General features: G+C 43.0%; 2 protein-coding genes across 5 annotated transcripts; both read right to left on the bottom strand.

Annotated features, from left to right (window-relative positions):
- Positions 1 to 1,219: 1,219 nt before the first annotated feature.
- Positions 1,220 to 3,561, bottom strand: LOC139422240 (nucleolar protein 12-like). The gene is made up of 6 exons (XM_071173416.1): positions 3,362 to 3,561; positions 2,922 to 3,027; positions 2,720 to 2,768; positions 2,391 to 2,551; positions 2,210 to 2,304; positions 1,220 to 1,799 (listed from the first exon to the last, which is right to left on the bottom strand). The coding sequence occupies exons 1-6, from the start codon at positions 3,472 to 3,474 to the stop codon at positions 1,586 to 1,588; spliced, it is 738 nt and encodes a 245-aa protein (XP_071029517.1). The 5' UTR covers positions 3,475 to 3,561; the 3' UTR covers positions 1,220 to 1,585.
- A 908-nt stretch (positions 3,562 to 4,469) lies between these two features.
- On the bottom strand, positions 4,470 to 19,270 carry LOC139421344 (sterol regulatory element-binding protein 2-like). 4 transcript variants are annotated; one of them, XM_071172125.1, is made up of 19 exons: positions 18,930 to 19,270; positions 14,190 to 14,720; positions 13,851 to 14,005; positions 13,525 to 13,674; positions 13,018 to 13,293; positions 12,635 to 12,746; positions 12,393 to 12,544; positions 12,055 to 12,259; positions 11,684 to 11,859; positions 11,250 to 11,499; positions 10,943 to 11,112; positions 10,643 to 10,814; positions 10,414 to 10,531; positions 10,218 to 10,321; positions 9,815 to 9,947; positions 7,985 to 8,159; positions 7,271 to 7,447; positions 7,062 to 7,176; positions 4,470 to 6,898 (listed from the first exon to the last, which is right to left on the bottom strand). In XM_071172125.1, the coding sequence occupies exons 1-19, from the start codon at positions 19,027 to 19,029 to the stop codon at positions 6,678 to 6,680; spliced, it is 3,492 nt and encodes a 1,163-aa protein (XP_071028226.1). In that variant the 5' UTR covers positions 19,030 to 19,270; the 3' UTR covers positions 4,470 to 6,677. The 4 variants fall into 4 exon arrangements, with proteins under 4 accessions (XP_071028226.1, XP_071028228.1, XP_071028227.1 ...); XM_071172127.1 differs by having other exon boundaries at positions 13,531 to 13,674; positions 13,857 to 14,005; positions 18,930 to 19,248; XM_071172126.1 differs by having other exon boundaries at positions 13,857 to 14,005; positions 18,930 to 19,208.
- Between the last annotated feature and the right edge of the window lie 1,889 nt (positions 19,271 to 21,159).

Below are 21,159 nucleotides of genomic sequence, written 5' to 3'. Positions count from 1 at the left end.
GGCTGTAAAGGCAGATATAACCAAACACAGTATTTAATAATGAGCCTAAAACACCACAAAGTAGAAAAAGGTGGTTGTAGTAAAACAGTAGTACCAGTAGTACTTCAGGAAAAATTGTAGATTTCAAAAGAATATACAGTAGTCCATGAGGAGAAAAAAACAGCTAAAACCCTTTCAACATTTATATGAAATGTACACAGTGTAAGACATTGATGGGATATTATTGCAGCGTAGCTGTAGTCGAGCTGGAAGCAATGCTGTAGCATATTTGATCCACAAGGGTCATTATTTCATGGTTAGTGTGATAAAACGGAACAGTTAAGCTAAGTGAAAACTAATTACACAAGGGGATATAGTGAAACACAATACAGAAAGGAAGATAATAGAAGTCTTTCCAGCATATTATTAATATAATTACTAAACGTCACTGAAAGCACTTGGTAACATCCCAATTTAAAAACATTTCAGCAATGAAAATCTAAATACAAGTCAAAGTCTTGAATAATTAATTGCTAGATTTCTTAATGTATATTATTTTCCATTGAATTATTCTCTCCTGAATTTGAGAGGAAGAGGTTTTCAACGATACCTGACAGAAGAGTCCTCAGCCGTCAGTTAAACTGAGAATATGCCATTTAGAGAAAGATACTATACTGTCCATCAGACCCCCGGCACATGCCTCTTCCTCTGCTCACAATCCCCCTGAGGCTCTTACTCTTACATGGATCTGATTGGCTGTTCTGACAATGGATGAAACTGATGCACTTCTGACTGCCATGTTGGCTCTGCTTAATTTTACAGAGAACCTATCAGTTTGCCAGATCTAGAACCAATATGGAGTCAGTTGCATGACAGTTACTCTATTGAAGGTTGTATTAGATATCATGAGCTTTAGAAAGCAAAATGAACTGCTTGTGACAGATGGCCCGCGTTAGCTCAGGTTAGTGTAAATAAATAAACACTGCTAAGGTATGAGAATAGCATACATTCAAATCCTTGATTATACAGCATTTCTTGAAATCAATCAAACAAATGAGGGCATAGGGGTACTATGTCTAGAAATACACACGTAAAGATCTATTCTCTGATGCTCTGAAAAGGATGTTGACTGAGGAGTCAGGTTTCCTATCAAACAATAGGCTATAGAACTAGAGGGATTCACAAACTATAGGTTTATACAAGGATATAAACGCTACAAAAATATTAAAGCAAGTGATTCGTATATATTCTTTTCTTTTAATCAAACTTTGAGCATATACACATTGTATGAAATACAACATTACCAAAGCAGTTAGCATATAAACAAACATGTAGAAAGGAGAGAGCCTAACAAAGGAAACAGACAGGTCGTGTCCAATTGGTTAAAACAAGGCAGTGTTTGAAACGGCCGCTCTGGATCAAGCAGACATTGGCTTTCAATGAGAATGAATATGTGCAGTTTGTGTATTTGTGATTTTGTTTGCTCAGTAGACTTTCCAAACTGGTACCATACAAACTCTAAATGTCTATCATGGCTGCTTAGGATCCTGATCAGACAAAGAGGCCAGACAGACCCTTACACTGCAAATCTATTTTTTCATAACTCTCAGTCCTTGTGATGTACCCTCTTCCCAGTCAGTCTGCGTCTTTGCTTCTTGCTGGTCCTCCCAACTCTGTTCTTCTCAATTCTGCCCTTCTTGTCTGTGGCACCTGGCTTCTTGTCTGTTGGCCGGCCTCGTCCTTTGCCTTCCTGCTTCCCTTTCCTGCTTCCCTTCCGCTGCGTCTGGTGAGCGTGGAGCGAGGCGTTCAGTGAGCAGATTCTGCAGAGAGGGAGGAGGGGGGATAATAACGTGTGAGAATAACTTGCCACCACAGTGCTCATATTGTTATATAGGCATCATATTAGACTAAATTAGCTGTCAGAACTGAATACAGAATGAGAATAGAACAGGAATTGGGGGCTCATTACTATTCATTAGCAGGGCATATAGCACAGTTGTTGAGGAATAATGCAAATTGCATAAATTATTACCCGCTTTTTAAAATCCTCCAGTGATTATGACCATTATCAATAACACATACATGTTATTGATAGACACGTCAAATGACACATTTTCATTTTTTAGGATATGAAGCCACAAATTGTGCATTCAAATATTTTAAACATTATTGACAAGGAAAGAGTACAAGGGTTTTTCATTAAATGTGAGTGAAGATAAACACAACATACTTTTTATTGAGGATGGGATTCCCAGATTTCTTTGGCATTGCGCCCATTTTCTCCTGCTCCTCCACCACCTCCTCCTCCTCACCTTCCTCAGTAACCTTCAAAAGAAAATGTACAGTTTGAATATCTTTCAGAGAAACTATTTCAAAACAAGGGACGTAGAAATCTGAAACAAACGCTTTACCTGATTGGTTGCTGGTGCAAAGAGGCTGGCCCCTGTGAGGTCAAGGTCACTGATGGTAGTTACGGTAACAGTATGGTTGGGGTGATCGTACTGTACAGACTCGGTTGTGCCCGTTATCACATCCTCCAATTCATCTTCTTCATCATCATCATCATCCTCATCTGTGGAGAATTAACCATAACAATAAGAGTAAGTAAGCAGATGAAATGGATTCACACTACATGTTTACTTCTGGTTAAACCTGAAATCGCAGACAAGGGCAAGTGAAGGCATCCAACAATATTCTGTCAAGCTTGGCTGACATGTTTGATTATTTCGCTCAAACTCACCGAGAGCCTCTTTTCTTTCCTGCAGCAACTTCAAATACTCCTTGTGTCTCTGGAATTAAAGAGTAAATATGATTCGTGCCCCCTTCTGTCCACATTGTTAGTATTCCCTTCATCAAAAACGCTACTAAAGTGACAAGTTTTACACACCATGTCTACTTAACACTTAAATTAAATTTTGTGCCTTCTCTTAGCCGGTGTTTACCTCTTCTTTGACTCTCTTCTGCTCCTCCTTTATCTTGTTCTGGATTTCCACCACTGCTGCTTTCCTCCTCTCCACCTTTCTCTTGTGGAATCCTGTGAGATAATCCCTGCAAGAGATACGATAAGTCAAACAGATGAGTACATTCATGACAAGTCACTTGTCGTCACTTTCTTGCATTCACCAATACTTAACTACTGACAGTATTAATGGGAGCTTGGCAAACCAATTAGAGGTGCACTAAACACATTACTCAAAGACAGAGGCAGGATGATGTGGTGTATTATTCTCTATCAACGACGAAGGCATATCATACAAGCTGACCATGTAAATGAGACCTACCTAGCAATCTAGCTAGTTTAGCCAGAGATGCTCTATAGTTAGCTAACGTTAGCTTGCTATGCGTTGGGACTCCTGTGCTGTTTATAATATGCCAAACTCACTGTCGCTCGTTATCGTTGAACATGACCACACATTTTTCTCTTTTCTTAGATCCAGGTTTAAATTTATCATGCTTCCCTTTTTCCTTTTTGTTCCAGTTCTTCAAGTTTTTCATTTTGAGAACACGTGAGCTTGTTTTTCAGCTGGCTTTTTGCTTCAGAATATCCTGCTTTGTATGTGCATCATACAATGTGGTCCGACTGGGACAACCTCCCAAGCACTTTGGTTCTTTGAAATTGTGCCCAGTTCTAGAAGAGTAATTGAAAAAAGTGCATCGAAATTAAATGTTAGTTATTCAGAATTCTGATGCAAGTAAAATAACATTGCCGTGCATATATTAAACATTGATAAGTGAACAACTTTAATATTGCAACGATATTTATGGACAATGTGTTGAAAATACAAAAAGCAATTGGCTGCTATCAAAAATGTAGCACTGTTGAAACCAAAGCCTACCAGGGTGGAATAATCTGTTTGGTGGACACTGCCTACACCAGAGCAGTGTGACCAATGTATGTAGCTGTGCAAGTTTCAAACAGAGACCACTTTCCACTCTGAACATGACACCGGGTAGTCAAATACTGGGAGCCAGGCCAGTCTGCTGTGACATTCCTACAGATTAATACAGAGAGCGAGTCTGGAGACACAATAGTTATTTCTACTGTGGGGAGTGGCTGTAAGACACCACTATTCAGCCCAAGTCAAAGAAAAGATTTCAGCAAGGGGAGATAGAGACAGAAAAGGAGGGCACATACATCATGAGCTCAATAATAAGGGCAGGGACTGAGGAAGAGGGAGCCGAGGGGCAGAGAGAAAGAACCAGCAACTAGCTAAGCAGGAATAGAGACCAGTAAAGTGTGGGTGGTCTTCTTCCCCCACCTTCAGGTGGATAAACAAAACCAATGTAGTTTTGTTGACCAGCCCATTCACTAGTTCCAGTGAAACACCTAAATAAGGATCAAGATGAGTGTGTGAGCGTAATGCAGAACACTAACATTGCTTTGACAGTGTTCTGTCTAAAAACATCTTGTTTTGGCAACATCCTTTTTACTGTAGCATCCCTACTGCTTGGCATTTATAGCGATTTAAAATAAGACACGAACACACACATTCTGTCCATGGCAATCTTTTATTAAAAAACTAAATCATACATATAAATGCAGAAAACAATATATAGAGGAGAAAACATTAGATTAGATATTTTGTAACATTAGAAATCGTAGTAAATCCATTCACTGTAGATGGTTGGTTGTGCAGCACGTACTAGCCCACACTAACCTGTCTGATCAATTCAATGTGAAATAACGGTGCAGATACAAGGGACATGGTTGGGTAAATTGACACCATCCAGTGGTGAATATGGCTGGGTTGAACTGGAAGACATGCAGTAGGTCTTTCTCATATTAGGGTAAAGTGTAAACACATTTCTGTGCATGTCAAAAACACTACAATGTGCCAAATATTGATGACCTATAAAACTGCCATACTAATTACTTGGACAACAGTACTTCCTGCATAATTTTTATATATTTTTTTAAGTCACTCCAGCAGTTTATATCCCTAGGTTGCCTTGACAATATAAAACAATAAGGAAACAAGATTGCTCTAAAAAAAAAAACTGAGCATGTATAATATTACAGCCATTAAATAAGAAAATCAGAACTCAAAGATGAGAATGACGAAAGTGACAAAGTCTAGCCAACAGACAATACAGTTAAAAGCAATTGGACAGATTCCACAATGATAGTTCTGACACTGAAAACATAACAAAATAATTGTTAACTACATCAAGGCCATTATGCTCGAGAGCTTCCCAATCAGATTGGTCAGAATCAACCTTACTAGTGACAGTGACCGAACTGTTTGGTCAATAACAGTCAACTCACTCCGGCCCCGGGCTGGTGGCCAATACACAAACCATTTAACCTTCTAAGAGTTGATAGAACCTTCTTTCTACCCATTTGTTTCCCCTCTCGCATACAAAAGAACATCCTGCTTCATTCTATTCAAGACAGCTGTCTCTACATGGCTACAGAATGTACAATCTATATACAATCACAAATGTGATACTGTGTATGTGACTGACTGCGCGTATATATATGTGTGTGTGTAACCTGTAAAGAATTGGGCTTTGATTTTCCATTTAGGGTGATGCTCCAATCCATGAACCTTTTTTCTTGTTGAAAAATGAATGGCACTTTTACAGTGCTGGCCCATTAATATTGCACTGCACTGCTGAGTCTAAATAAAGCTGCTCTGTGTATTGTACGACTACTGTCAACTGTCACCATGCCAACTGGTGTGGTACTACAGTATATTGCGCTTGAGTACACTGGCATTGTACAGTCAATGAGGTAGACATAAATAGATACTACTCTGCACTGTACTGTGAGAAGCAAGTCATTTTGAATTTTACAGTAGATGCTAGAGGGTGACTATCATAGCTAGAATGCACTGAAGTCACAGTCGGTCTCCTTGTGTTGAACTATTGTATTGGCCTGTCAAAAATACATACATTTTAAATGTATCATTGTGAAGCTTGGACGTACATGACATTTTAGCATTTAGCATCTAGAACTTGTGGAATGCCAGTGCATGTACAGCCCGTCATCTACCTGTGACATTACAGCTCTGTAAAAAAGCTTAAGACACAACGAGCTCAACCTCTTGTGGATGAAGGTCCATTCATCACGGGGCAAAACTCAAAATAGCTGTTGGCTAATTAGCCAACCAAAGAGAGAGACTGAATTGTATGTGGATGAGACCCAATGGCAGCCATTTTGACCCTTTTTCCCTTTGGGGCCTATAAGCAGATTCTCTCTACGCTAAGCAGTGTTAGCAACATTACAGTGTTAGCATTATACCAGTGAGCATGTGAGAAACCATGTGCAGTGGTCCAGTGTATGAGCTGCATTATATACATTCTCCTTCTGTGAGGATATGGGGGTGTGTTAGGCCTGTGTGACAGTAAATATGACACTGCCAAAATGTTAACCGTAGTCAATGTTCAGGTTGGCAGTGTGAAGATTGAAGGTCCCTTTTGGTATCTCTCCTGTACAGTGATATGTCCATGAGATACGACTGTTCGCGTTGTTGACTATTAGATGCTGTGTGGAAATGGCTGACTCATAATTTATCAGTGCTATGTCTATAGGGCTAGGTGACTGTTCTGGGATCTGTATGAGTGGGCTAATTTCTAATATGTGGTGGAGAATAACTCATCACTGACCACTGATCGGGACTCTGAGTGAGTAGATCACAAGTCAGGGTTAATGTGTGTGGGTCTAACTGATTTGAGATCTGTCTGAGGGAGAATCATCAGGAGGCCGCGATGGTGGTGCCCCCGCTGAGGCGGAGCAGGATCTGCTGGCAGTCCTGTAGGGAGCGGCGGTCGCCCACACGCTCAAGGGTGCGCTTGGCCTCGGCCAGCAGGCGGGCGCGGTGCCCTGGTGGTGTCAGCAGGGGTAAGGGTAGGTGGCGGCACGCCAGCAGGATGGCATGAGCCCTTTCACGCTCACCCAGAACACAGTCACCCTCAGCTGCAGGGCGGAGGAGGAGAAGAGGGGAGGAGGAAAAAGTAAAGAGAGAAGGTCAGTACAGTTGGAAAGCACTACATTTGTTTTAATTTGACATCAAATCACATTTGATATCAACTTCAAATGGTATCATTCATGATAATAATTGAAGTGTGGGTGTCCTTACTCGTGGTGTATCCAGGGGTGTTGGTCCTGCGTCGGAGGCTGTGTTCCAGTAGCTGGTGTGTACGGGTGGGACTGGCTCCAGCCATCAGCCTCACTGTGGTCTCATGCAGGAACACCTGGGAGAGGACAAGAGAGGGAACATACATCATTACACCACAGATAGCCATGAATAAACCATGAATAATCCAGCAGGTCTGAAGCCCTAGTTACCTTGTGTTGTGCCTGTCTGTAGCATTGGCCCAGCCTTCGCAACGAACTCAGGTCCCGCTGGAATCCCGCCAATTGGGAGCTAGGGGCGGGGCCTGGCTCCCCATTGCTGCTGCTTCCTCTTTGCCATAGGCTGGTCCTGAGGGTCAGCAAGAGGTCACAGACCAGGAGCTCCACCCCCTTGTGATAGGAAAGACAACAGTAAGGCAGACATAACAAATATAAATAAACTGTTGAACTACGTAATAAATGACTACACAATGAGTTATGGAAACTAAGAGGCATATGGGACAGTACATGCACCGTAAGCAGTGTCTCGACCTGGATATGGTATGTTGCAGGTGCCTGCAGATTTGGGAGGCCTCTGTACTGCACTGCAGACACATTGCACTGGGCTGCAGGATCATGCAATGCAACTACAATGCACCACAGCCACCCCCTACCACCCACGCACTACCACTATACCTAGCTAGAGTCCGCTTGTACCTGTGCTTTTGTGAGTCAAACGAGCACCCATGCAACGGTCACCATGTGCAGTATATGTTTGTTCATGGTGTGTATGTGTAATATGACCAATGAACACTGTGAATCAACCAAACTCCATTACAACCTTTACTGCATGTATATACACAAAGGTTAGAGTTGGTTCAAATAGAAATCACAGAGAGTGCATATTTTCACTTGCATCCCAAACACCCGCATTTTGGGAGAGAGTACCTTGTTGAGCCAGTTGCCAGACTGGGTGGACAGGGGAACAGAGATGCTGGTGCGCAGGTAGCTGCTGGCCCTGTCGCAGTGAGACAGACAGGCCACCGCCCCCTCTCCCTTCAGAGGAGACAGGCTCATCTGCACCGCCTTACACAGCAGCAGCACAGCCTTGGGCAACGGATGACTGCAGGATGACAGGGAAAACAACATAGGATTATGGCAATGCTTCTAATGTCCTTTACATACACATCACTGGGACCATGCTCCCACACTTCCAAGACATCTACTGAAAACGGTGCATGAAGAAGACCTGCAACACCATCAAGGACCCCACATACTCCAGCCACGAGCTGTTCACTACGTTACTGTCAGGCAGACGGTATCAGAGCATGAGGTCTGTTACCAACGGGCTCAGAGACCACCTGCTCTTATACTCCACACCTTAGCACAACTGATGTTACCAGACTCTTATTAAGATAACTAAATACTGCATAATTTAAACACTTGCCCCCTAATCCTCCCTTCCCCGAAACATGTATAAATATTGGACTAAATTGTACCTTCCTGTATTATACTTGTGCTAAAATGTTTATTCTATTCTACTGAGCCATTTACTTTATATTCCTATTCTTATCTTTTATTATTTCTTATTGTTGTTTTATTGTCCAGAAGGAACCTGCCAGTAACAATTTCTTTGGACGGTGTACAGTCGTGGCCAAAAGTTTTGAGAATGACACATTCATTTCCACAAAGTTTGCTGCTTCAGTGTCTTTAGATATTTTTTGTTTTGATGTTACTATGGAATACTGAAGTATAATTACAAGCATTTCATACGTGTCAAAGGCTTTTATTGACAATCACGTGAAGTTGACGCAAAGATTCAATATTTGCAGTGTTGACCTTTCTTTTTCAAGAACTCTGCAATCCGTCCTGGCATGCTGTCAATTAACTTCTGGGCCACATCCTGACTGATGGCAGCCCATTCTTGCATAATCAATGCTTGGAGTTTGTCAGAATTTGTAGGGTTTTTGTTTGTCCACCCACCTCGTGAGGAATGACCACAAGTCCTCAATGGGATTAAGGTCTGGGGAGTTTCCTGGCCATGGACCCAAAACATCAATGTTTTGTTCCCGAGCCAATTAGTTATCACTTTTGCCTTATGGCAAGGTGCTCCATCGTGCTGGAAAAGACATTGTTCGTCACCAAACTGTTCCTGGATGGTTGGGAGAATTTGCTCTTGGAGGATGTGTTGGTACCACTCTTTATTCATGGCTGTGTTCTTAGGCAAAATTGTGAGTGAGCCCACTCCCTTGGCTGAGAAGCAACCCCACACATGAATGGTCTCAGGATGCTTTACTGTTGGCATGACACAGGACTGATGGTAGTGCTCACCTTGTCTTCTCCGGACAAGCTTTTTTCCAGACGCCCCAAACAATCGGAAACCGGATTCATCAGATAAAATGACTTTACCCCAGTCCTCAGCAGTCCAATCCCTGTACCTTTTGCAGAATATCAGTCTGTCCCTGATGTTTCTCCTGGAGAGAAGTGGCTTCTTTGCTGCCCTTCTTGACACCAGGGCATCCTCCAAAAGTCTTTGCCTCACCGTGGGTGCAGATGCACTCACACCTGCCTGCTGCCATTCCTGAGCAAGCTCTGAATTGCAATTCATCTGATCACTCTTTATAACATTCTGGAGTATATGCAAATTGCCATCATACAAACTGAGGCAGCAGACTTTGTAAAAATTAAGATTTGTGTCATTCTCAAAACTTTTGGACACGACTGTATACCAGGTGTATCTCGTACATACGATTAATAAAACACACAAAGTATACTGACTCGAGGGTATGGAGAGCTCTGGGCATGCGCTCTGCCTCTGCCAGCAGCGACCTCACAGCGACATCATCTCCTTGCAGCCAATGGGCAGCAGCCTTTAGGACCAATGCCCACCAGCGACTCACTGGGTCTGCCACTAAGCAGAGAAGAGATTACATGACAACATTAGACTTCAACTGTGGCATCGAGAGGTCAAGCAAAAAATGTTCACGTTATATTGAATAAGTCAATTATGTTAATCATAAAGAGTTTCTTTAGTGTTCAAGATACATATGAGAAGAATAAAATCTATACACATTCACAGCCTCAGATCATCTCGTAGGAAACAAAGATGAGATAAATCTGTAAAGAAATCTGTCCCACACAGAACATGGTGTGGTTCACACTAACGTGTGCATTCCAGTACCTGGCATGGTGGTGTGATTAGGTGGGGCTGGGAAGGGAGGTGAGGAGGACTCCTCTGTGCAGCTGTTCAATAGCTGGAGAAACTCCAAGGCACTGGAGAACTCCCTGAGAGAGAGAGAAAAGAAAACAAAGTAAAGTAAACAATTTGCATAGGTAAACAGGAGAGTGACTGGGCACTGTGAGGACCCTGGCCTTACCCCGAGTCGTTCTTGGGCTTGTCTGCCTCCGTGTCAGTGTGGGGCTGGATGAGGGAGTGCACAGCTCTCTCCAGCAGCTTCTCACAGAAACAACGATGCAGCTGGGCGATGGGGTCAGCTAAAGGAAGAGAGAGAAAAAAGGAGGGAAAGATAATTAAAAGGCCCAATTGTTGCATGAGGGCATTTCTGTATACACTATTAGCTCTTCCGTCAACTTTATTGTTCATACCTGGGTCTCTCTGGGAAGTGTACACGCCCTCTCTGCTCTCAGACTTCACAGACCAATCACAGCTGAGGAAGAACTGCCTGCCCAATGGGGTGAAGAGCCAGTGCAAACAGTCAGGGATGGGCTTGGAGTCTGATTGGCTGGCCACACCCTCAGCACAGCTCAAAAGGTAACCCTGGGACACAGACATGTAGGGAAAGATGACAGTGTGTGGATAGTATCAGAGATATCATTACCATAGCAGTAATGGAGGGATGTGGAGGATTAGTAATGGAGGATGGAGGGATGCCCTGAGACACTCACAGGCAGGCAGGAGAGGTGGTGGCCCAGTACAGTGCGCAAAGCTGTTGCCGCGGTGACATAGATATGGGCCTGCTGGGTGGGGGCCATCTTGCTTTGGGCGCTCTCACTGAGGTTGACGGCACTCATAGACAGAGACAGAGCCCACAGGCCACTGCTCTGGGGAAGCTTCCCTACACACAGAGAGAGAGAGAGAGAGAGAGAGAAGTTCCAGACAGAGGATGGGGTACTACTGTGTTATGTTATCATGTTTACAATGACAAAGGATACTGACCTAGGCTCAATGTTCTAGACTATTCAGTGTTGTCACCTGTGAGTTGCAGCTGGCTCAGCCTATGGTAGACCAGAGCTGCGTCCCGGGAGCTGGTCTTGGACTCCTCCCCCTTGTGCTTCCCACCAACTTGGCGAACCAGCCAGCCCAGAGGGGTGGGGTGATGCAGACAGTAGCGAATTAGGTTCCAGGAGAGGGAGAAGAGGAGGTCCCAACTGGTGGTGGGCAGGGCTCTGGTCAAGACTGACAGGCAGGTTTTCAAACTGGCCACGGCTGCTGTATAGTCACCCTGTAGGAGTGGAGAGGTGGGAAAATCTATATGAATACTTATGGAACTTGGCATTGATGTACCTATAGATAAGAGATGGTTTTACCCAATCAGGGCACCAGTTTAAGAGATACTCAAACACAAGTACAGAGAAAAACAATAAGATAGGGGAAAATCCTACAGACATAAAGGGATGTGAACTCACTCTGTTGAGATGTAGGTCTGCTTGTTTACGCTGCCTCCAGAAGGAGACTGATTTGGGCGAGTGGAGGGGGGTGACAGGCTCCCAGAGGTAGAGGACCCTAACACAGCCCCACACTGCCCCAACACCGCTCAAAATCCACACCGTCAACCATGGCAACAGGCACCAAAGCCAGGTCGCTGTGGGAAAGAGAGGGAGGAGTCAGTATAAGATACATATACTCCAATACATCATCAAAACAACTCCCAAACGGGAACTCTTACTGGGAACTACTACTGTTAAGAAAAATATTGACTGACTATAATAGCCTATCGTGAATGTATGCATGCAATAGGACTTGTATGGTCAGTGTAAGAGTAACCTAAAGGTCTGACCAAAGTTCTGGGTCTGGCTGGGTAATGAGAACAGTGTCCTGGAGGCTCCGTGTGCAGAGGTCAAGCTAGAGCTGCTCTGGGCCTCAGATCCCAGGAGAGAGGGCAGGGGGTTGAGGGAGAGGCAGAAGAAGGTGAGGGCGCAGAGGAGGAGACGAGAGCGATCCATCACTCCCACAGAAGAGGGTGAGCCAGGCTCACTCTTCACCTGAGTGAAGGAGAGAGAGAGAGAGAATAGTTCAACTACTATGTAAGTGTTCAACCTTTGCAACATTCAATTCAAACAATTTCCACACAACAACAAAAACATTACAGTTTCTTGACTATCATCATCACAGTACCTGCTCATGGTCCAGTAAGGGACTGCCAGGCTCTGAGTCGATGCAGTATGGAGAGAACTCACGAGGAGATCCTGATCCAGACTCTGAGGCTGGAGGTGACATCATCAGCATCTCTGGTTTCATCTCCACATCGTCAGACAGCACCACTGACTCTGACAGAGAGGAAGTGGGAGAGAGCCCAATGTGTTACATACATGAACTGAAGTTGTGATGGATTAACTAGTAATAAATGGGGGACTTACTGTTCTTGCTGTTCATCTTGAGGGCCAGGTTCTCCTGCCGTAGTTTGTGGTTGACCTGCTGCAGGTATTTGATGTAGTCGATGGCTTTCCTCAGCACTCCTGACTTGTGCATCTGCGTACAAACACATTAGCAATGTGTCAGTGTACATTTGGTGAGAGTGCCCTATACGTACAACTCCATTCCTCTGACTTCCATGTACTCTAGGAAATACCAAGAATCTGTGGTTTAGCATATAGCCTAATTAGGTTTCACATTCAAATTGTTCTAGCATGCTCCTCTGAGTTTCTATCGGACTTGGACCACAAAATAAAACTAAACCCACTGTTCCTGTAAGGTCAAAGATAATCAATATTGGATTATTGTATCACTTGGTTTTCCTGACCTTAGCGTCGCCGCCCATGACCAGGTCTCTCAGCTCCAGGATCTTGTCATTGATGGAGGAGCGGTACCTCTTCTCGATGATGTTGTGGGTGGTTCTCCTCTCCCCCTCCTTCATCACCCCCCCTGGACCCATCACCATTCCCATCCCGTGGTCCATCACCTGCCTGTTCCCACCTACACAGTGGGAGGTGCCTGACGACAGCTGTTTGATGGGCAGCTTGTCTCCGCCCCCCATCATGACAGGCACAGTGGTCAGGATGTTACTGCCCATCAGAGTCTGAGGGAAGAGTTAAGGTAAAGGTCAGTGGTGACATATGAAACAGCTAAGATACTGAGGGGGACAGAGCAGAGAAGCATGTTCAATGGAATTCTTTTCTCATCTCTATTTAAAGTTATTTTCAGTACAAGTTCAGGATTAATCTGGGTCTTCGTGACCGTCCCCATTAGACCCTGAGCAGAGAGAATAGAAAGGGAGAGAGCGAAGCAGACAGATAGTATAGAGACCTACCGGTACCTGTAGAGTCTGTGTCTGGATAGGATGGGTCAAGGTGGTGATCCCAGGGTTCTGCATGGTGGACAGAACCTGTGTCCCATCAGGTTTCAGGGTGGTCAGAACCAGATTCTCGGTCTTCAGAATCTGAGGCTGGTGGACCAGAAGCTGAGAGAGACCAGGGACACTGGATCAGTTTCAACCAGTGATGCCATACACAACACAAGGTCTATGGTTACAACATGCTAGGATCTGCACGTATTTAGAGAGACTTTATAAAGATTGGATGCAGCTAGTTTTGATTAGGGACTCAAACATGGTAAAGTATGAAGCTTGATACTCACGGGTACCTGTTGAACCTGCTGTTGCATGGTGTGGACTGTAGGCGCGGTGGAGAGAGTCTGGATGGTCTGGCCCGTCTGCAGTAGTCTCTGGTGCTGGATGGTCATGGGTTGAACCTGTGGTGATGTCATTATGCTCTGCATCTGCGGTTGGAGGACTGTGGGAAAAAAAGAGAGGTATGTAGTATGGATACATTATCAAAGAGCACCATTCATATAGAAAAGCATGTAGGACTCTGAATATCTTCACATGATAAACATCTTTAAGTGCATTTCTAATGAATAACCACCGTTTCCCAGTGACCTAATCTTTTCAGTAAAATAAAAAAAAGTTGCTCTAACCTTGGAAGCTTGTAGTGGGACTCTGGTGGCAGATGACAGGGTTCTGGATGAAGCGGGACTGGCCACCGCTGGATGTGATCATCACCGTCTGGGCCTGGGTCTGGATGGGCATAGCCTGGTTGTGGGTCTGGACCAGGGTGTGCACAGGGAAGCTATGCGTCTGCATGGGGATGCTCTGGCTGTGGACCTGGATGGTGGGTTGCTGCTGGGGCTGAGGCTGGATGGCCTGCATCTGGGGCCGGGGCTGGAGCAGGGGAGGGGCGCGGATATGATGCTGCCCTGAAGAGAATGTCTGGACTGGGGTCTGTGGTGGGGTGAGGGGCAGGGACTGGGGGGCCAGTGTTTGGGTGGGGGTGGGGGTCACGTTGCTGTTCTGGTAAACTGTGGTAGTGGTCTGGGGTGTCTGTGGGGCTTGAGGGGGTGGGCGTGGGGTGGCCCCAGCACCGTTCTGTAGGGAGCCCGCAGAGGCCATCTGGTCCTCAAAGAGGTCGGGGAAGTCCCCCACCTGGTTGCTGACGAACTGGAGCATCTCTGAGGAGAGATAATAATTCAAGGGGTTCATGAGTCTCTGGTTGTGGGTGAGCTAAAATGCACTTTATTATTAGACATAAAATCATGTGCAATGGCAATTAATTGACTAGACAACAAATTTGACTTTGGCTTAGACATAATCCATTGGTTAATATGGTCCTCTAGTGAGGTAGGGCTTCATTGTTGCAGTCAAATCAAATTTTATTTGTCACAAGAGCCAAATACAACTTAACCAACAACGCAGTTCAAGAAATACAGAGTTAATCAAATATTTACAAAAAGTAACACAAGAAATGCACATAACAATAAAGAGGTGATATACAGGGGATAACAAGTTAAATGTGCAGGATAACAGATTAGTAGAGGTAATTTGTAAAGTGACTATGCATAGATAAACAGTGAGTAGCAGTGTAAATAGGGGGAGGGGTCAATGTAAATAATCTGGTGGCCATTTGATTAGTTGTTCAGCAGTCTTATGGCTTGGGGGTAGAAGCTGTTAAGGAGCCTTTTGGTCCTAGACTTGACGCTCCTGTACCGCTTGCTGTGGGGTAGCAGAGAGAACAGTCTATGACTTGGGTGACTGGAGTCTCTGACAATTTTTTGGTACTTCATCTGACACCGCCTAGTATATAGGTCCTGGATTTCAGGAAGCTTGGCCCCAGTGATGTACTGGGCCGTACAACCTGTCACAACTAGGGACTTTTCCAACGCCTTCAAAGGCCTGCCTTAAGGAGCTGGAGTTCCTAGCACTGCCCAAAATGATTATTTTTAATGTCGTATAGAGTTTTTTTAAAACAATCTTTATTAAGAACTGTCATTTTATTGTGAGGAACTGGAGTTTCATCTGACATTTTTTCAGTTTTGTCCTCAATTTTAAATTCAGGCTGTAATAAAACAGTGGAAATAGTCAAGGTGTGTGAATACTTTCTGAAGGCACTGCAGATTATTAACCTGCATTAGAAATTGGCCTTGAGTGAAGAGATCACAGGAAAGAGGAAAATCCACAGTGACCTTCAGTAGAGATTTACAACAGTTACAATGCTATTTACTGCCAGGGCAAGGTCACTGAAGGAATTAAGAGGTTTATGGAGTGGTGGCCTTGGTTTGATACACTGCTACTGTTCCGGCATTGAGTCAAGGAAGAGAGCGCCAGCTAATGCTTTGAGGAAAGCCTTCCAACGACTAGCCCTGAAAAATGGCATGGTAATCTAGTACAGATGCCCTGAGAGACCATGAGAACGAGGTAAAAGAGCACCCTGGTAAGAACATTACAGCTACTGGTGGAGTAGGTCTTGATTGTGGACGGCTGTACTGATAAGAGCTGTGGAGTTGAACGTGCAGTTTCAAACCGGTCTTGCAAGAAATTAGAGTATGAGAGCCTACATGTTGAAACTGTTTCGAACGCCCTCTACTGCAGGATGTGTTTAAGACTTGTCGATTTATCGTAAGACCACATGGTAGGCTAAATGTTCTCATGTGGTTTACCATTGTCTGGGGTGCATAACAAGCCTGTGATCAGTGGGAAGAGGGTGCCATTTCTCATTATTCAAATGACAGCTTTTTGTCCTGTTTAAAACGGCTGCTGTTAGCAATACTGCCAAAATCCCTTCTCTAATGACAATGTCAAAGACATGTCACCTTATACAGAAAGCATGTCCAGAGCATGGGCTTCAAAGGACTTTGGAATGGTCTTATAGATTCCACTGTGACAGGAGGAAAAAGTGTCCTGTAGGGACCTATGTATAGACAACGCTGCTAGAAGATGCAGGGTTAAAGAATATTCAAACTTTTATCAATGAGGGGCTGCAACCTTGAACTCACACTTGCGATAAAGAAAGGCTAGACACCTAGGCCAATAAATGCATCGCATTTATGATTATGGGGACACCATTTATCAAAAGATGACCTTTACCTACTTCCCCAGAGTCAGATGAACTCATGGATACCATTTGCATGTCTCTGTGTCCAGTATGAAGGAAGTTAGAGGTAGTAATGACTTGAAGTCTATGGGTATCTACTAGCATGCTAGCATTGAATTATCATGTGAGTAGTTTGTTTTCAGGGCACCATTGGGAATGAGACCCTGGCCTCAAATTGGCCTCCCCTGAATAAATAAAAGTTTATTAAATAAATAATAACATTACTGTAGAGTAACATTACTGTAATAACATTATGGGTCGATTGATGAAGAAATGGCTTATAGGGTCCATCTCACATTCAAAAAGGCTTGGAAAAAAATAATAAGAGTCTAATATTAATCATTTATTAGAATTGTCTGCTTCATCGACCACACCAAAGACAGACTCACATGCACATGCGCACAGGCTCCACAGGGGTTTTGCTTTCAGAGGTACAAAACAAAACAGAGCCCCAAGCCAATTGTGACACAAAGAACTAAAACTGTCAAAACTGGGACAGTTTCCTAGGGCTGCTCAGAGCAGAGAAAATAGGTTATGTAACCAGAGCAGCTATTGCATTGGGAATAGTGGGGCCAGGATGATACCAGTATCACTCCTTAGTATTGTGGCAAGGAAACAAAACAGATAGCGGATTTAACTTATTTAGGAAAACAGCCCTAATGTTGGAAACAAACATCTTATTGAATTATTTTCCAAGCCTTGACACACTATATTTCCCAAACAGCAGGATAGATACGGCTATGCAGAGACCTTCTGAGGGGATCCTTAGTTCCAAGACTTAAATAGCCTAGATCTCATATAAAGGTATCATTAAAACACAAATTAGTTTCTAACCTACAGAGGAAAACAAAAGATTATACAGAGTCGCCCACCATCAAACTATTTAAGAGCTTTAGACTACATCTGGGTACCCTTTTTTAAAAGTTTCAATTGCTACCCAATCATTTCCAATTTACCGATATGTTTTCCTTTACATAGGTATAACATCTGACCAATTCAACTTACCAGATCTTTATTGTGGGGAGGAGTACATTTTTCATAAATAATTTAAGACTAAATTGAGTTAGACTCATACACAACATTCTCCTTTTCACATTATTTTGTTATACCCAAGTCAAGGGGTCATAATTCTTTGCATACTTCTCTTTTTAACACTAAAGAGGGATTACATAGCATAGTCCCTGGGTTCTCTTAGTTCCTGCACTGCAATAGGTCCCATTTATCCCATATTGTATGACAGCGTCACATCATTTCGGTGACTTAGCATTCAGTAATTGGAATCTGGTGACCTACGCTGGTCAATTCTGTGTCTAAAGCTCCATCCTTTCACAGTGTGCCAAGGGTAAAACTGCTGTTTTGATAAGATGGGAACGGTGATGTTATCTCCATACTGAGTCAATGTGCTGAGCCTATGAATGAGCAGGGTGCAGCAGACATGTTTTCCAGTCAAAAAACAGAAGGGGTATTAATGATGAGCCAGTAGACATTGTGAGTCACTTTTTTCTCCATTATTGATGAACAAACCCTGGTATGACAGCCAGGAGAGGGGTAGACAAGCATGACAAAAAAAACATCTCAGAACAAAATGTAATGAAGAATATAGATAAATAGGAAACAAGTAAAAATAGGCTAATAAGCCATTGGGAAAGTATAAGGAACTTTTTGCCTACAGGTAATTGAATGACACAGCTCACAGTTGAGTCACACTCAGTTACATTTGAGGAGTTGTTTATTCACACGCACACACTAAACTTTTGCATGACCACTGTTCTGTAGGCCAACCACCCATTTAAAATATGCTTGAATCTTCACTGATGTAAAATGCGATTGCAATATTAAATCAGTGACGCAGAATCATTTAAGCAAACTATTGTTTAGACATGTACAATTGTGGAGTGCTAAGTGTATATAAGTATCCTATGCAACGCCCCAAAATAAAGGGTGAACAAGTTCCAATCCTATGGCATCCACAATAGTTTCATGGTTGACGACACTGTCCTACTGCCAATATTTGACACAGATAGAAAGTATAGAATTATTTATATATTCCTTTAATGTGATGTGCACCATAATTAGCTAGTCTAAATACAGTACCTATATGTAATTGTAACCAATTGACTATCAACAAGCGGGCTTGCTTGACACATTATACAAATCACCACTCCCGGCCTTACCGCGACGACGACACACAATACTGTCAGAAAGCAGAAATAGGACACAAACTTTCGTGGACAAACACACAAAATAATTCCATATTCTCTCATCAATTATGACATAAACAGTAACTCACCATCGATGTCGCCCAGTGTAAATTCGTCCCCTAGTTCTGACAAAGTCGGATCCATATTTTCCATGGTCGAGATGTACTCCCCACTAACGTTACTGTCCATAATAAAATTCAGAACTTCGCCTCCCCGGCTTTAACCGGAGGTTGCTGAAGGAAAGAACCAAGATGTCCAGAGATCTTTGAAGCGTTAACAACGCATAACGTCACTTTATCTTAGCTCTAAGTTTATTAAACTATCAGAGGACAGGTAACACCTCAACAATGCCCCAGAGGCCGATTTCTATTTAGATAAACTCATTTAGAATTTAGACGTCGCCATCTTGTTTCCACTACTTACGTCATTTACAAACAGCGTTTGTGACCCAGGACGACTCCTGATTGGCTTAATCCTGGCTGTTGTTGTCGTGAGACCAGGCACCATTGTCCAATAGAAATTTCACATTTACCGTGGCCTGATAGTACGTCAACGATCAGAAGCTTTCTTGAAATTTGCATTAACTCCGCCCAAATATTTTCTTTAAAGAAAGAGCCTATCCAAAGAGATTCACCCTAATAAATATTTAATGATATCTGACTTTATATATGAGCCCGCCCCATCTGAACAACATTATTAATGTTCTGGCTATCCCCAGATGTTACGCCATACCTACCATCAGGATGTGAATTACACAATAACAATTTAAAAGATCACTAATTAAAAATTAATATTCTCACGTTTGTGTGAAAAAAATCCAGTTGTTAGACGGTATGAAACTGACCTCAAGTATAAATACTTTAGTTACATTTTGTAAACACAAGTAACATTTTATACATATTTTCAAAAAAGTCAAGAAATACTGCCTTGTTTCATTAAAAAAAGTTGCTTGTTGCATGACTGTTAGTACGTCAGGGACTGGAGTGTGATATCAAGATAAATGAAATAGTAACCAGTGCCCACCGCACATTGACTCTGTACCGCTACCCTCTGTAAAAAGCCTCACTATTGTTATTTTACTGCTGCTCTTTGATTATTTTTTACTTTCATTTATTTTTGAGGTATTTTTCTTTAAACTGCTTTGTTGGTTAAGGGCTTGTAAGTAAGCATTTCACTGTAAGTACTACACCTGTTGTATTTGGCACATGTGACAAATTACATTTGATTAGATTCAGTACTGCTACTAAACACAGTCACTTCTGTGTGTGTGCCTAAAGTCTAATTCCCTGGTGTGTCAACTGAGCTGAGGGTGACATATTTTTTCTTAAAAACCACATCCTTGTATTAATGAATATTTATTATGTGCACTCAATATTAATGTTGATCTGTATAAAATAAAAAATGACAAGGACAGACATTTTTATCAGATTTCATTTTATTATGCATTTCAATTCTTTCCCCTTCAAAAAGCCACAACACCGCAACTGAATACATCATGTGAATGTGTGTCATACAGTACATAATTTCAGTTGTGAATAAGAGCTAAAAAATATGTTTTGTAATACTGGACCCTTAGTCGTAGATTATATCGGCGGATTTATGAAAATCTGCATACAGAAATAGATAGCTGTTTTAATGAAAGACAGTTACCACTAATTTGATTGAATACAGTGGAAAACCATATTCTATAATGAATTAAAAATAACTATAGGATCACAAGTAATCATACAAATGGTGTAAGTGCATACTAAAAAGCTCAAATAACCACAGTAAGTGCTTGAACAAAGCTAAAACGATAGTTCAGTAATATTGTGGGAAGATACTTCACTGCAGAAGAGTTATAGTTTATTAACAGTGAATAGAGGAAATCACACCATCCACTGCCAGTAAAAGGAACAAAGACTTGCAACATGTGCTTTTATTGATAATTGTGATAAGTTGCTTAATGATTGAACCTGAATCCACATTTTGAAAGGTACTGAGAGTGTCTGTTTCTTCTGTGGTCTGGTGGTGTTGCAGGCCTAACTGTCCTTTATTTGTTCCAGTAGATCTCATAGGACTTCTTCTCTGTGTAGTTGGCGTCTGCTGAGCTGTTGCTGTTCCTGACCCTCTCCTTCACTACCTTCACCACCAGCCATCCTGCCTGGGCAATTCCCGCTGCAGCCTTGCCTATCTCTGCCACCGCCATCATAATGCATGCTGTCACTCCCATGGAGCCCCAGGCACCAGGAACAACCCGCCCTGCAGATCCACACACCCCACCGGCCTGGAACAGAGGCCCACTCGCAGCCACCCCATCTGCCACAGCGGTGGCTGCAC

Source organism: Oncorhynchus clarkii, chromosome 12 (genome assembly GCF_045791955.1).
Source record: "Oncorhynchus clarkii lewisi isolate Uvic-CL-2024 chromosome 12, UVic_Ocla_1.0, whole genome shotgun sequence".
Classification (NCBI taxonomy): domain Eukaryota; kingdom Metazoa; phylum Chordata; class Actinopteri; order Salmoniformes; family Salmonidae; genus Oncorhynchus; species Oncorhynchus clarkii.
This window is presented reverse-complemented; position numbering and strand designations above follow the sequence as displayed.